This window comes from Oreochromis aureus, linkage group 18, assembly GCF_013358895.1.
Source record: "Oreochromis aureus strain Israel breed Guangdong linkage group 18, ZZ_aureus, whole genome shotgun sequence".
Classification (NCBI taxonomy): domain Eukaryota; kingdom Metazoa; phylum Chordata; class Actinopteri; order Cichliformes; family Cichlidae; genus Oreochromis; species Oreochromis aureus.
This window is the reverse complement of record NC_052959.1, coordinates 34,410,250-34,424,767: the sequence shown is the minus strand read 5'-3', so window position 1 is coordinate 34,424,767 and position 14,518 is coordinate 34,410,250. Positions and strand designations below refer to the sequence as shown.

Genomic DNA, 14,518 nt, shown 5'->3' with positions numbered 1-14,518 from the left:
TTCTACACAACATGGGTGGTTTTAGTCATGTAAAGGAGCCGTAGAGGATTAACCTAAGTAGTCTTCCTCCTTCCTCATTAACGTGCAAATTTATGCAGCAGGAGCTCTGAAGTCTGCTGCAGGGAAAGTGGTTTATACAGACTAAAGCTTCTCTCGCCGTCCTTTCTCCAACACTAAAGAAAATATTAATCTCAGGTGTGAGAACACAACACCCGGCCTCCAAAATAAAAGTCTGGCTGAAGGTGCGAACAATCCAAACACCTTTATCCACATCACAGAAACTGAAAGCGACCTCATTTCACAGGAAACTGCAGGAACACAGCAGGTTAACAGCAGAACCGTGGAGGACTTTTACAACCAGCTTTAGGAACGATGTATTTCAATTTGTGCTTTTACAAAATGACATCATCTGCATATAGCGATAGTTTCCGGCCAGTTTGTGTTCTGTTACTCCATAACAGCAGCAGCTAGAGGAGCAGTTTTATAGAAATGATTTCTGCTGTTTGCTTTTCTAAGCCTTTATAAAAACTAAGAGAGAAAAAATCCACAGATTCACTGACTTAACTACAGGTGGATCAATCGTGCCCACTGAAGGGTTTTTAGCCAGAAAACTCCAGAAAATTACTTTTAGAACGAAATCATATCAATTCTGTTCAGGTTGGTTCAATTTGAGAATCAGAGAATCCCAACACCACCACAATCCCCTGTTAGCAAACATTTGGCAGCGACTGAGAGGAAGAACCCCGTTTTATGGGTGATTGCAGCGTTATCACTGAAGTAGCTGACCCCATGTTGTTAGGGTTTACCTTCAACTGTTGCTCTATTGTTTCTACGTCTGACATCTCCAACTTCATGGATTAAATTCAGACATATGTGCACCACAAACAAACCCTCCAGCGGGCGGGTCGAGTCTTTAACCAATCAAAGTTTGATATCATTGAAACAGCTCACAAACCACCCAATCAAACAGATGCTCTCATTTAATAAGCCAAGAAACAATCTGTGAAAGAGAAACAAGTATACCTCAAACATTTACTGAGGTTTGCCCGTAAAGTTTATGAATATCTTTAATTTTTTTTTGTCGACATGAGTCACGCCTGATGGGACAGGAAACAGATTACAGCCATGAATCAGCGTCACGTCTGGACTGCTCTGCCCGAATACTAAACTACCCACGAGGGAACAGAGGAGTAGAACTACCAACCTTCCCAGTTTAACAGGAGAGTCACTTTGGATCTTAAAGTAAAATCTTCCATTTAACAATTCAACTGTCAGAAAGATGAAAGATTTGGACTTTGGTGATGTCTGGATGTAATTAGAGTAACTTTGACATGAACACAGACCTGCATCAGGTTCACCTGCCAAACAAAGTAACGCCTGCTGCTCGGGGTAATTAAACCGCGCATTTCAACAGCCCCGCACCGAACACAGCACTTCAGTCATCACGTCACATTATTACCGTTTCCTCACACTGTGCTCATGTACAGCAGTCATTAATGGTGCTTTTAGCTCCGTTTGCCTGCTGGGTGTCATATCTCTCTCTGAAGAAATGCAGCTAATGATCGTCTGACAGCTGCAATCTCACGATGACTCACAAACTATAAACAATCAAACTTTCCCATCATCAGCTCCAGTCCTCGTCTCACCTGCTGCGTGGCCTCTGATCCAGGAGTCGTCACGATCAGCTCTGAAACTACAAAACTACCCGAGGTTTGATTCCAGCGTGTGAACTCGCTCGTTGGCGTGTTTGTTGGGCCGTGATGTTCGTGTCAACAGCTGGATTATCACCACTCTTATTATTTTCCGTGAAAATGTGCAGATATTTTGGCCATGACTTCATTTACTAAGAGCAAGAACTAAACTCAGACGTCCATCTGTAAGTGGTTCATCTCAGTCTATCGTTATGGATCATGAAAAGAGGCAGAAGAGCCACTGAGACTTTACAAAACTTTATGTCACCAACCTTCCTGCTCATGACAACATTTCAACCAATCAGCATTCGGACCTACGCACAGATGATGTGCTGCTCGCCTCCTGAAGGACCACACCTGTGCATTTCACATCGTTCCTTTCTCTGTGTAGTCGAAGAACAACACTAACCCACACAATGACCACGAGACTCATGTTTAATCCTGCCAGGACCACCTGATGTGACCGATGAGAACAGGAGGAACGATGAAGCAGACACTGATGAGATACTTGGGTCACAGGAGAATCGGCCTGTGGACGGAGCCCACAGTGACAAACATTTCACCCACTGCAGCGCGTTTTACTGGAAAATAAAAGAATGACTTCCAGTCTCTTTCTCACCGTGAGGATTACACAGTAACATTAACGATGCTACGTGGTCAGGTGTCGTAGGAGCTGAATCAGAGATGGAAAAGTTGGATCGGTGCATCCCTGGGAAGTCCAGCGTGTTCCCGTTTGTAACAGAGTCTGATCCTCCACCCGGAGGCAGCACAAATGAACTGAACATCAACATATGATCCGACCCGGGAGGCGTGAAAGCACCTGGGAGGAATTATCACCTTTTTAGCTGCTAAACGATCCTCAGCTGGTTCGTTGCCACCGAAAACGCCTTCCACGTCGTCTGTGCATCGCGTCATAGCGCACTGTAACCATGACGCCACCCGTTACAACCTCGCTGTGATAAAAATACAGCTGCGGACGAGCATGTATGTTAACGTATGAGTGTGTGTGTGTGTCAGTAAATGGGGGGAGGTGGTCGGGTAGCGCTGTGTGTCAGGAGCCTAGAGGTTGCTAGGCAACGCCAGGGAAGGCATGTGCTACTGCAGGGGTTCCTCACATCTGCCCAGAACATGATGCTGCTGTTTATGCAGGTAAACCTGTTCAGCGTAGCCACACAGAGGCAGAGAGCGGGTCAGGGAAACCTGCACAGGTGTGACACCAACACGGACCCCCGAGACTCCGAGCGCCGCTTCGTCCTCGCCGTCAGATTCAAAGCACAGCTCTGGAACATTCACGCGTTAAGACGACACATTAATGTAAAAACCCGCTCACAGCCGCTGCAGCCTTGTCAACAAATCACCTCAGTGACACGCGCGCGCTGCCGCATGTTATCTATCACGACGTAAATCTGCTGGATACTGATCGAGGGCGTTTCTGGGCCAGATGTGAGCGTTTGTGCGTGAGCCGACACATGACGCAGCAGCAGCAGATCTCCTGTTGCAACTTTTACACATCAGCCAGCAGCGTCACGCAGCAGACGGCCCGATCAATACGTTCACCACACACACACACACACACACACACACACACGGGGAGTGCATGACCGTATGAACACACGTGCTAGGAAATGAGTCACGCTGCACGCTGCAGCACCTCCCCCTACCTCCTCACCTTTAGGAGGATTTATTTTCCTCATAGGTGGGAGGTGGAGGAGCTGGAGGGGGGGCGACCTACCAGTAGGCGCCGGTGGAGCCGCTTGGTTCTCCTCAGGGTGCCCATGATGCGGCGGCCCATCTTTTTGGCGTACCACACAGAGTTGAGCATGTTGATGCTGCTGCTGCTGCTGCGCTGAAGGTGGTGTGTCGCCTCCTCTGCGCCTCCTCGCTCCTGCTGCAGGCTGCGGGGTGGCAGAGGTGGTGCTGGCTGGAGAACAGACGATGGGAGGGGGCTTCACTCCACCTTGGGTCCCCCCCCCACCCCACCTCCTCGTCTTCTTCCTCTCAGACACAAACAGGGAGGCTGCAGAGGAGCGGACGGAGGTGACCGGGAGAGTAGCTGAACCGCGGTCGTCCTCTTCCTGTCAGTGAGGATAAACGCTCGTCATGGCGCGGGGGTGACGGGGGGGAGAAAGCGTGGAGCCTCTGGGGGAGATTAACGCGGCGACGGGGTGAGAGAGCATCGCTCGGCAGCCGGTCGGCGAGCCTCCGTCTGTGTGGAGCAGACAGCAACAGCAGACTGCAGGGCTGACGAGAGGACGAGCGAGAGAGAGAGCGTGTGTGTGTGTGCGTTTAAAGAGAGCGCAGGCAGGGAGGAAGTTGGTCCTCTGATCGCCGCTCTCTGCAGTCTGGAAACCTCACACAGTCTTCCTCCTCCTCCTCCTCCTCCCTCTCAGCGGGGTTGGTCCAGCTGACCTTTGTCCTACTTCAGACTCCGAAAATGAGTCAGCAGGGAAGACTCCGAGTTTTCCCGGTGTGGAGATCACAGGAGTGGCGGTCACGACGGCACAGTGAGTTCATTTAGAGCATTGGTGGCAAACATGTGGTCCTGGGGCCAGAAACAGGCCACCAAAGGGTCCAAATCCGGCCCACAGGAACATCAGAGATGAATAGATGTATGCACGTATCAAGGAGACCATTTTTTATTTCTGTAGTGCAGCATAGATATGATTTTAATAAATCTAGAATATAAAATTTTTCTTTAGTCATTTAAATGTTATAAATTAAAAACTATGATTTATAATATGCAGTTGTAACCTGGACTCATCATTTCTCTGTTTTTAAATGGCACGCTGTTATTCTGCGATTTTCACCTCATTATGTGATTTTGTACATTTTCCTTTTAAGGTCATAAACCTGAGAACAGGAACTACAGATGAGTCTCAATCTGTCACATGATGAAGCAAAGTGTTCGTTTTAATCAACATGCACCGTCAGCATCAGAGTCACATGACTCTACGTCGGCTCTGTCTTCATTCTTTACTGCCTGCTAAAAAAATATACCAGTATGTAAGTACGAGTGGTCCTAGTCTGAAAGCTGGGCCAAAATGTGGTCAGTCTGGTTTTATCCACCCGCTCGTCTGCTTCCTTTTATCCAAACGAAATAAATGTTTTCTTATTAAATGAAGTATGGTGGATATACTGCATTTAAAACTGTCAAGGAGCTTTAATTTGTATAATTTTTACTAGATTGATATCAAGAGTCTAAAGTTGTGGTCATATTTTTAATAAAACAAGACTTTCTGGTGAATCATGTTTGTCTCAATTTTAGTCCTTAAATCCTTAAAACATTTTCTGCTGTAAGCGCCGTGTTGGGCCCGAGGTCACTGATGAAAACACTGATTAAAAGCTTCTCTTACAGACACTAAACCTCTGACATGGTGTCCCACCAGGCTCTGCCCAGGACACGTCTTTCAAACAGTTATCTGATCCATAACTCAGAGGAAATACACCAAAGAAATACAGACTTACATCTGTACGACGATGACACCTCGCTCTACGTAGCTGCTGATCCTGATGACCTGAGGCCACCGTGTCCTTTAAACCAGGCTATGGATGAACCCCAAAGACCAAACTTCATTTTATATAAAGAGAAGAGAGCGATGAGTCGGACGATTAACCAACCAACGGGTTTTTAAAAGCTTTACATTTATTTGATCTTAAGATGAATTTAAGAGTAAATATGTTGAGTAGAAGTTCTGAGGTCAAGACTTTGAGTTGTACCGAGGTTTGGATTTTTCTTTGTTACTCAGTTACACACTTTCACTGTTTCTCAATTACACGAAAACTACTGAACCAAAGTTCCCGAAAACTGAATCGGTACAAACGGGGAAAAGGAGGAGCCCATTTGGTCCAGATCCAGAATGCAGTGTTTAAGGGAAGGATTCAAACCTGTTTACAGCAGGAACTGTTAGTTTACACCACTTAGTTTCGGGACAGGAAAATCTCAGTAAAACATGTTACAAATGTATTTTTGAAAATAAATTAATAAATCTATCTTACTGATGTGATAAAGAAAAAAACATGGCACATAAACTTTAAACTCATGTAAGTTTCTGTCTGCTGTGAGACCCACTCGTGTTTCTGCTTGCAGCGTTATAAACCTATCATAAATGCTTAAATGCCATCCGCTGACTTTCCCGCTCATGAAAACGTCCGCACCGACATTCAACGGTTTCCCTGAAACTCCATAAAGCTTTAAATAGAGCTGGCCCATCCTCCCAGGACCGAAGTGCCGCGGAGACGATGAAGAAGCACTCGTTTCATGAGCTCTGCTGCTAAATATACTGGAGAGCAGCTGTAAATCTTTCTGTTGGGGACGAAGAGGAGGGCAGCGGCTCTCCATTTTATCATCACCCCCCTCACAGTGTTACTGAAAGCCTCACTAAATCTTTCCTTGTCCTTCTGTGCAGGTTCACCCCTCCTCCTCCTCCTCCATTTTCCTGCCGTCTGGATTTTCTTTGTCGACATTCATCTCCTGTGTTGCCATGGCGCTGCTGAGGACAGCGAGTCGAGTGAGAGGTGGAGAAAAGGAGATGAAAAAAAAAATGAAAGGGACAATAAACACAGAGGAGCGTACAGTACGTCCTCGCGGCCCTCGGCGTCTTTGTGGGCGTTATCGCCATGTAGGTGGTGGAGATAGCATCCGCCTGCTGACGTCAGGCAGGGCGGCCGCCGCAGATCAAACGTTTAAGAAACAATGAAGAGCTGGATGAAGAGATTCCTCCAAAGACTCGGCATGAGTGTTGGAGGTGCTGATGAGTCCGAGGCACAAACAGCTGCACCGATCAGAGACCCGATCAGGGCCAGACCCCCCACCCCCCACCCACACACATCTCTGTTCTTCATTTTTGGACAGTTGCAGGCAAAGCATGTGGAAATGTGGAAAACAAATCAGTGACATTCAGTAAAACTGCGGGTCACCGGGAATCGAACAGAGACCTGCTGCTGACTCGTCTGCACGCCTGCCAACACAGGAAACTCCTGCAGTTTGCAAGACCCTCAAACTTCACTACAGATAAGTTGTGCACACAGCCAAGTGTTTGTGGTTTTGTCTACTGTTGCTCATGTTTCCTGCACCGTTCACTCTCAGCTCCTGCTTCACCACCAAACGTACCACAGCAACCCGTGAAGAGTCGAGATGTGTGCGGCTCTTTGTATGTGCGACACGAAGACTTACAGATTCACAGATGTGAGCTTATAGAATGAATACCTGTTAATGCACACACTGTAAAAACAAAAATGGCGTCTCCTTCAGATCATGCTGAAGACTATGTTTAGTCCATTTAAATCGACCTCGGGTTAGAGCTTGGTGCGGGTCGTTTGTGCAGGTGTGATTGAAAACAAACCAAACCAGTCAAAGCTACACGATTACGAACTCATCGACTGGATCGGAGCAGAGCAAACGACCCACAGGTGTGAAAATGCCCTGAGAACATTTGTGTGACTCAAAACATCCAGGACTTCATCTGCACTGAGTCACTGAGACAGTCAGCTATTACACCATCACCCTTTAATCACCGGAATTAGCATGTTAGCAAGCTGTACGGGTGCATCACACAGACACAGATACCGGCTCATTGGAGCTCAGTAACCTCCAAATACAATCCTAAAAGTCCCCCCGCGCTCTCGCTCTGACTTCTTGGGCGGCCTGTTGGTACAGTAACCTCACAGCAGCCATATTACTGTCAGCTAATGTCACTAAACACGCTCCAAAACACTCCAACAGCAGAAACACGCGGAGAGCTAGCAGCTACAGCCGCCTGTGTCACCATCCACCTGTCAGCCAAAGAGGCCGCGCCCCTAAAAATGCTAATTTAATACAGTTTAAACAGGTGAGTTTTTACCACAGAGCAAATAATTTGTAATCAGAGCACGTCGTGCTTCAGATAGGTGTGAAAAATGATGGAGATGTGAAATAATACAGGAGTACCAAGAAAACAACCCGGCGGGATGGGAAGGTGAGGGGTGGGGGTTTACCTGGATCGGGGGGTAAGGGTTGGAGGAGCAGGAGGGGAGGGGGCTGTCCTCTCCATGGGGGTAGAGAGTGGAGGACGTAGGGGAGGGGAGCTCCGGGTGATGCTGTCCTAAAGTTGAGCCGTCAAAGATGCACTCCAGAGACGCTACCTACAGGACAGAGGAGCAGAGGAGGAGACACGGCGGCTCGCTCAGACACAGCAGGAGGAGCAGGAGCGTCACAGACAGACAGACACGGAGGAGCGCTCAGGGAGGTCTCTCCGTACGGATGAAGGTGACATGTTTCTACACTGAACAACCAAAACAACACAGCAAACACTGGACAGACAAATGTGGTTCCCTCCGATTGGTTAGTGCACTCGTCTCCACCACCTTTCTGCTTTAATGATAGTCGCAGACACCTCCACCTCCACCTTTGATGGCTGGAGGCCGCACACACGTGAGACCTGATCCAAGACTTTAGGTCAGCAGGACCTTTTACCTTAGTTCATCTGCAGATTCAAACCGACACTCTGTAATTTACATCAACTTCCTCTGAGTCCACTTCCTGTCAGAGGGCGGATTCACCCCATGATGTGATGTTACTGCAATTTTTAACATTTTCTGAACAATTTGTACTATTGTGCAAAAACATATACTGTTTTATCACTATTTTAAACTGAACTTAAACTTTGTCAATTCAGTTTTATTTATTTATACAGCGCCAAATCACAGCAACAGTCACCTCAAGGTCCTTTATACTGTAAGGCAGACTCTAGTATTATAACTTTATCTAATAGGATAATAGTTCTCACTGCAAAATGAGACTGCCAGACATGGACACAATGAACGTAACACAGTCAGTTTAAGATAAACCAACAATTTACTGAGAGAAATCACAGAAAATCACATCTGTTACCGTCTGTACACACAGAAGTTCACATGTAGTTATTACATGTGTTTGTCTGTTCTACAGGAGTCTAACCAGGATACCTCCAGCTGCCTGACAGACTCATTCAGACTGATGCCAACCAGCTGTCTGCGTTTGTAAAGTAGATGCACTCATTTGCAAACCTTTGACAATCTGTCTGAGTGCAGTCAGAGTCAGACTGCCACTGTTTGCAGAGAGGTTGCCCTCTCGTTTGTAGTATTCTCAAACTGCACACAAAATATTGCAATGCTTTGCTGTATCAATTTTTCACCAGCCTGAAAGGTTAATGCTGAGAAAAAGGGATGTTTTCATCCATGCTACTATCTTTGGCTAACCCAGACCAATCAGAAGTCACTGCCTAAAGACAATTTAGTGCTTTTAGACAGTCGGGCCCAGCTAAGAGACTAACTGAGGGACTTTAGGCACTTAAAGCCTGGCTGCTAATACAGAGCATGAGCCGTATTATTTTTATCTTAATATTTATAACAAACTCTCGATGAGCTGCAGCAAATATAAAATTCTAGGCTGATAACTGATTCTATTTATTGAATTTTTGGTTAATTTCCACCACAAAAATGAAAAATTATTGTTAAAAGTGACGATTTGAAGATCTCGCCAGAGTTAAACTGAGAACTGGACATGGACATCATCTCACACACCGATGTTTACACACACAGAGCGCCTCGATGGTTTGAATCTGTAAATGAGACCTGACGGGAAGAATAACAGAGAGTATCATCCGAGTCTGAACATCATTGCAAATGAGGTCAGATCTGCTTTAAGAAGAAATCTGAGGGAGAATCAAACAAAGGAGAGGAGTGGCAGAAACCTGAGAGTTCACAGGTGAGTGAGTGATAAACTGATGAGGAGGACGAAGAGGAGGAGGAGCTTTGATGGCATTAACAGACACAAACTGGCTGATGGTTAACGGCGTGACCACAGGTTTTAGGCTCGCTCCACATAAACCTGACAGGTGCAGGAGAAGATCAGTGATCAATGAGCCTGCTGAGGTTTGTCTTTTTTATTCAGGTCGACTTATTCTGTAGAAACAAAAATGGGTCAAACATTTATGACTTTATTGATTCTGCAGCACTTTTTGGTTCATTTCTGTTATTTTGAGGCTTTTACTGGACGGCACAGTTTAGAAAGGACCGAACCCTCTCAGAGAGACGAGTCCGTCACACCGTCAGGACCGAACACACGAGTCTGAATCAGGCGTGAACGCTGCTGCAACACACGTGTGGAAAACCACATACAAGAGAGGGACACACACAGTGAACACAACAGGTGAAGGCAACAACACGACTCACAATAAGCCTCCAGCTACACCACAACTGCAGCACAGAGGCCGATGTTAGCTCACACACAAACTAAAACAGCTTTGACTTCATTCTTCTCATCCAGTGTTTAACATCTGGCCCAAAAAAAGCCTTTCATCAAGATCAATTTATCTCTTTAGATTAACTAAAACTTTATCGTCTGCACTGAGCGGATCATTGTCCAACCCTCAGAGCGACGCAGACTCAGTCACGTGAACACAGTTTTTTATTTATGCCTTCTGCTCTCTGAGGCTTATCTGACGCTGGTCTGTGGTCCCACTGTTTCAGCGAGTTTGGCTGGTCAGATGTGAGAATACGCGTCCTTCCCTTCGATCGACGGAGCGTTTGAACCGCTTGGAGCTCGACTGTTTCATGTTCGACTGTTTTTTTTTCTTTTCTTTTTAATGGTAATTGTTTCCTGTATAGAAACAAAGTTTAGTGGAGTTTCTTCTCACATCATCTCAGAATGTTTGAAACTTTATACCAAACACAGTGCTCCTCTCACCTCTCCACATTTACTCCACCTGTGTGGTGTATTTTCATTCCAGGAGTTCCAGATGTTCACGTGAACCTGTGTTGGTGTGAGTCGTGTTTTCAGCACGAGCAGATTCCCAGGCCTCAGTTTTGACGCTGTGGACGCCGACGTTAAGCGTTACTTTGACATAATTACGTCAGCCGCTGTCTGAACTATGTTGATGTGCCTTTGCTAAAGCACAGCACTTAAAATGAACGAGCTTTTTATTCTGTTTCAAAGAACAAAACATCAGAAATCAGACAGATCTTTAATCTTGAACCCAAATGATCTTTCTATATTAAGAGAGATCATTAAATATGATTTTGTGTTTATTTACCTCGTTCATGTGATTTATGATGTAATACCCTTCACAAACACTGGGAGGCAGTCACCTACATTGGGATTTCATACAGATCTCATATTTAAAGCATGAGACATTAAAAAGCAATTAGAGAAAAATTAGAGATTTCTGTTAAATAAGGTTTAAATAACAGACTGAAGCCTCAAAGAAAGTCGGGTTAGATCCACCTGGTGCGGCATCAGCACCTTTTATTCTCATGGCGCTTTGGCCTCATGGTTCAGATGATCTGATCTCCACACGATGGCAGCAGAGCTCCATCTGCGAGTCACATCCACCCAGCTTTAATCTGATCCCATGTTCTCCGTTACCACGAGCAGTGCAGCGTGAAACGGGTCAAACCTCCGTGAAATATCACATCTCAGCTAATCGGAGATCGGATTAATCAGCTCTGAGCACGAAACACGGAGGCAGATTTCAGGCAGGAGGCCTTTCCGTTTGTTCTCTGGCGCCGCTGCACACTGATGAGAAAACACATTTATGTGACAATCAGCTGGAAATACAGTGACATCTAACTGAAGCAGCCTTTGTTTTTTATTTAAACTAATCTTTTATTAAACGATTTATTCATCAAACGTGGGAAGAAAAAGTCATTTTAATGACTATTTATAATTCATCACTTTCTTTGTCAAGAACGGTTTAAACTGAAGGTTTAAACTGAAGGTTTAAACTGAAGGTTATTTTCTGTGTCCGTTTTATTTTTACAAACTTAAAGATAATTTCAAACGTTTTGAAAGCTTTAAAGAGATTTTCAGTCTTACTTTAACAGCTTGTCAGAAAAAAGCAGCCATCTTTTTAAATACTGTCCACTTGTCCCTAATGAATTGGCCAAGCTACAAAAACACTGGATCCTACACTTCCCATAATGCACCGTGACAGCTGTTCACCACAGGCGATGGGCACACACATTAACGTGGACGTGTGGAGTTGGTGAAATGTTCCTTTAACGGCACACACAGTCGTTGTGAGAGTAACGTGGAGGCCCGAGCGGTGACAGACACAAACACAGCGGGCGCTGACAGAAGCAGCACGAACAGGAGGCAGAGTCACGTGACTGGGAGCACGCCAAATTCCCCTGGTCGAGCTTCCAGGACGGCGGGAAACAGACCGAACGCAGTCTGGTTTCCAAACCGAGGCCCGGCTGTGAGAGAAGCTGCTCACATCACACGAGGAAAGTGTCTAAATATCAGCTCGTGTTTTTGTCCTGAAGTGTTTGAGTCACCTAAATTATTTTCAGCCTGGGAAAATCCTGGAAACTGGTAGGAAGCTCTAACTGGGTGTTCCAGCAGCCAGAACTGCTACTTCCCTCTTAACGTTTGGATGAAACATCAGGAGCTGGACGAATCCATGTTTAACAGAATTTCTGTCCTTTCACGTTTATGATTGCACAGCTTTGATTCTGTTCATGTAAAACTTCAGGAAGCGTCCACTAGTGGGAATTCCTGCACGGTCTCAACATCGAGACCCCAAACATCTAATCCTGCAGGTTTACCTCAGGGGGAATTCTCAGGCTCCGCCCACAATACCATGCGGTGATCTCACCTGGACTTTTACCTGCTGCAGCTGTAACACTGAAACCTGGACCAGAGGAATTTGAAATTTGTGTGATGGCGTGATGACAGGAAACAGGTGTGAGCTTCAGAGATTCAGCATTTTAATGGGTCACATGATGCAACACATACAAGCAACACGCCTCATCCTCCGTGTGTGTGTGTGTGTGTGTGTGGGGGGGGGGGTTAACTACAGCAGACTAAAACAGATTAAGATTAAAACATTTGTACTCATTTTAAGACAAAAACCTGCTTCGTCGATTGATCGACTGATTAAATTTAAAGTGGAATGCGGCCGACTCTGATTGGTCGCCATCAGAGAGGAAACAAATGTAAAGAGATGAGAAACGCATGAAAACGTTTAACTTTACTGGCATTTTAACAAACTCTGGTCAGAATATGAGGCTCGTTCGTGCATAATGAAACGTTCTCGTTACACGAATATTTTACGAGCTGAAATCTTGGATTTTGCCTTAATGTTAGCTCAGCCAGGTCTCTACAGAAGGACCATTAGACTTAATAATTCAACCATAACTCTAAAACGTAAGCACTTTGTTGAAAACATTACATTAAAAACCTCCTGAAGCAGGTGTTCACTGAAACTGAGAGCAAGTTTTTAATTTGCTACAGCTCATCAGTGCCAATCGTTCAGGTCGTGTTTCTTTCTTTTTTAATATAAGAACAACAAACGGTTGTCCTGTCTGACACACGTATCTGAAATTACAGCGACACAAACATCACGTGAACATAATGATGCATCACTCAGCAACGATCTGACTGTGACGGACGTTTTAACGTCTGAAATGAAGGCCGTGGCCCGCTAACTGTTTGAAAGAGAAGCCAGTAAAGTCGCCGACAGACGGGAAGATGTTTGGACCAATGAGAGAGACGGGAGGCTGAGACAGTGCCATCTCCTACCTTCATCGGTGAGATGTGAGCGTGGGTGACGTAGCCGTGCACATTCTCGATCTGGGAAAGGTTCTTCTCTGCTACCTGGACCAGCTCTGGGCCCCCCGCCTCCTCCGTCAGCTGGGGGGAGCTCTGGTCCTGGGGGGACGAGTCCTCATCGTGGTGCCTGTACTTCTGCAACAGGAAAACACAAAAATCAACAAAACAGGGCCAACAGCAATGTGACAACAACTCTAGTTCAATGAGTTGAACCGCTATGAGCAGCGACAGCGGGGAGGAAGAACCGCCAAAAGAACCAGGCTCAGGGAGGAGCAGCTGTCACGATTATACACGACACATCTTCATGAAACTCTCCACCCGAGCGCAACAGCAGTGCAGGCGGCTCCACCATGTGGTGAGAATCAGTAATTACAGGTTCATTATTTACGGAGAAGAAAACACAACGAACTAACAAAACAAAACAAAAACCTCAACATAAAGAAGGGAAAACAAAACGATAAAAGATAAACCAACCAGCAGAGACCTCATATTTAAAACTTTTTTTGTAATAAATTTATTACCCAAACATGAGCTAACCTGTTTTTCTGTGTTTCATCTTTCTAAACAGGCAGTTTTTGGTCAGTAATGTGACCCACGGGTCCACAGAGCCAAAATTCTGGGGGCTCTGATTGGCCTCGGTGAGCTGGAGGTGTCACCAAGTGAGTTTGTTATTTCCAGGCAGAAATTCAGAAAGAACGCCGGCGTTAACGGGTTAAAGGATAATCCTCCTCTGATCCTCTGACTGCTGGCTTTTCTGAACAAAAGGAGGTGAGTCACTGCTGGATCGTCAGCACCAAACCCTCGTGACTGAATCATCGGTGCAGGTGAAGAAAACCTGTGCAAGAGAAAATTTGCCTCAGCAGGGCTCTAGACTAACTTTTTGCCATGGGCGCACCGGTACGCCTAACTTTAAAAATTTAGGCGTACCGGCACAAAAGTTAGGCGCACTCAAATTTTTCAACCGCATCGCTTAACACCGCAGTTTTACATGTGCACTTTCTTTGGGGGGGAAGTCCATACAGACAATATTCATTTCTAAATGATTAACTAACAAACTTGTGCTTAAATTGCTTTGTTAATATTGTAGAAAATGTTAAACTTAATCATCATCTTGGCTCCTCTGACGACCTGTTTGCTGCTGCCTGCTGCTGAAAGGCAGTGGGGAGAGGGGACACTTGGGCAGTGCATTTATTGCAGCATATAATGTGTTTCCTGGATACACTGCTGTTTTTTCAGCATTCAAAGATTGATGGCACCA

The 14,518-nt window shown here is 45.7% G+C and overlaps 1 protein-coding gene across 10 annotated transcripts in view; it reads right to left on the bottom strand.

Moving 5' to 3' along the window:
* The window catches only part of LOC116314196 (disks large homolog 1-like), a 104,520-nt gene that overhangs the window by 26,829 nt on the left and 63,173 nt on the right, over window positions 1–14,518 (bottom strand). For 7 of the 10 annotated variants that reach the window (XM_039602130.1, XM_031732141.2, XM_039602131.1 and 4 more), the window contains exon 4: window positions 13,231–13,395. In XM_039602130.1, the coding sequence (XP_039458064.1) occupies window positions 13,231–13,395 (165 nt within the window). Of the gene's footprint in view, window positions 1–7,664; window positions 7,812–13,230; window positions 13,396–14,518 lie in introns of all 10 variants that reach the window. The other 3 variants (XM_039602127.1, XM_039602128.1, XM_039602129.1) reach the window with 1 other exon arrangement.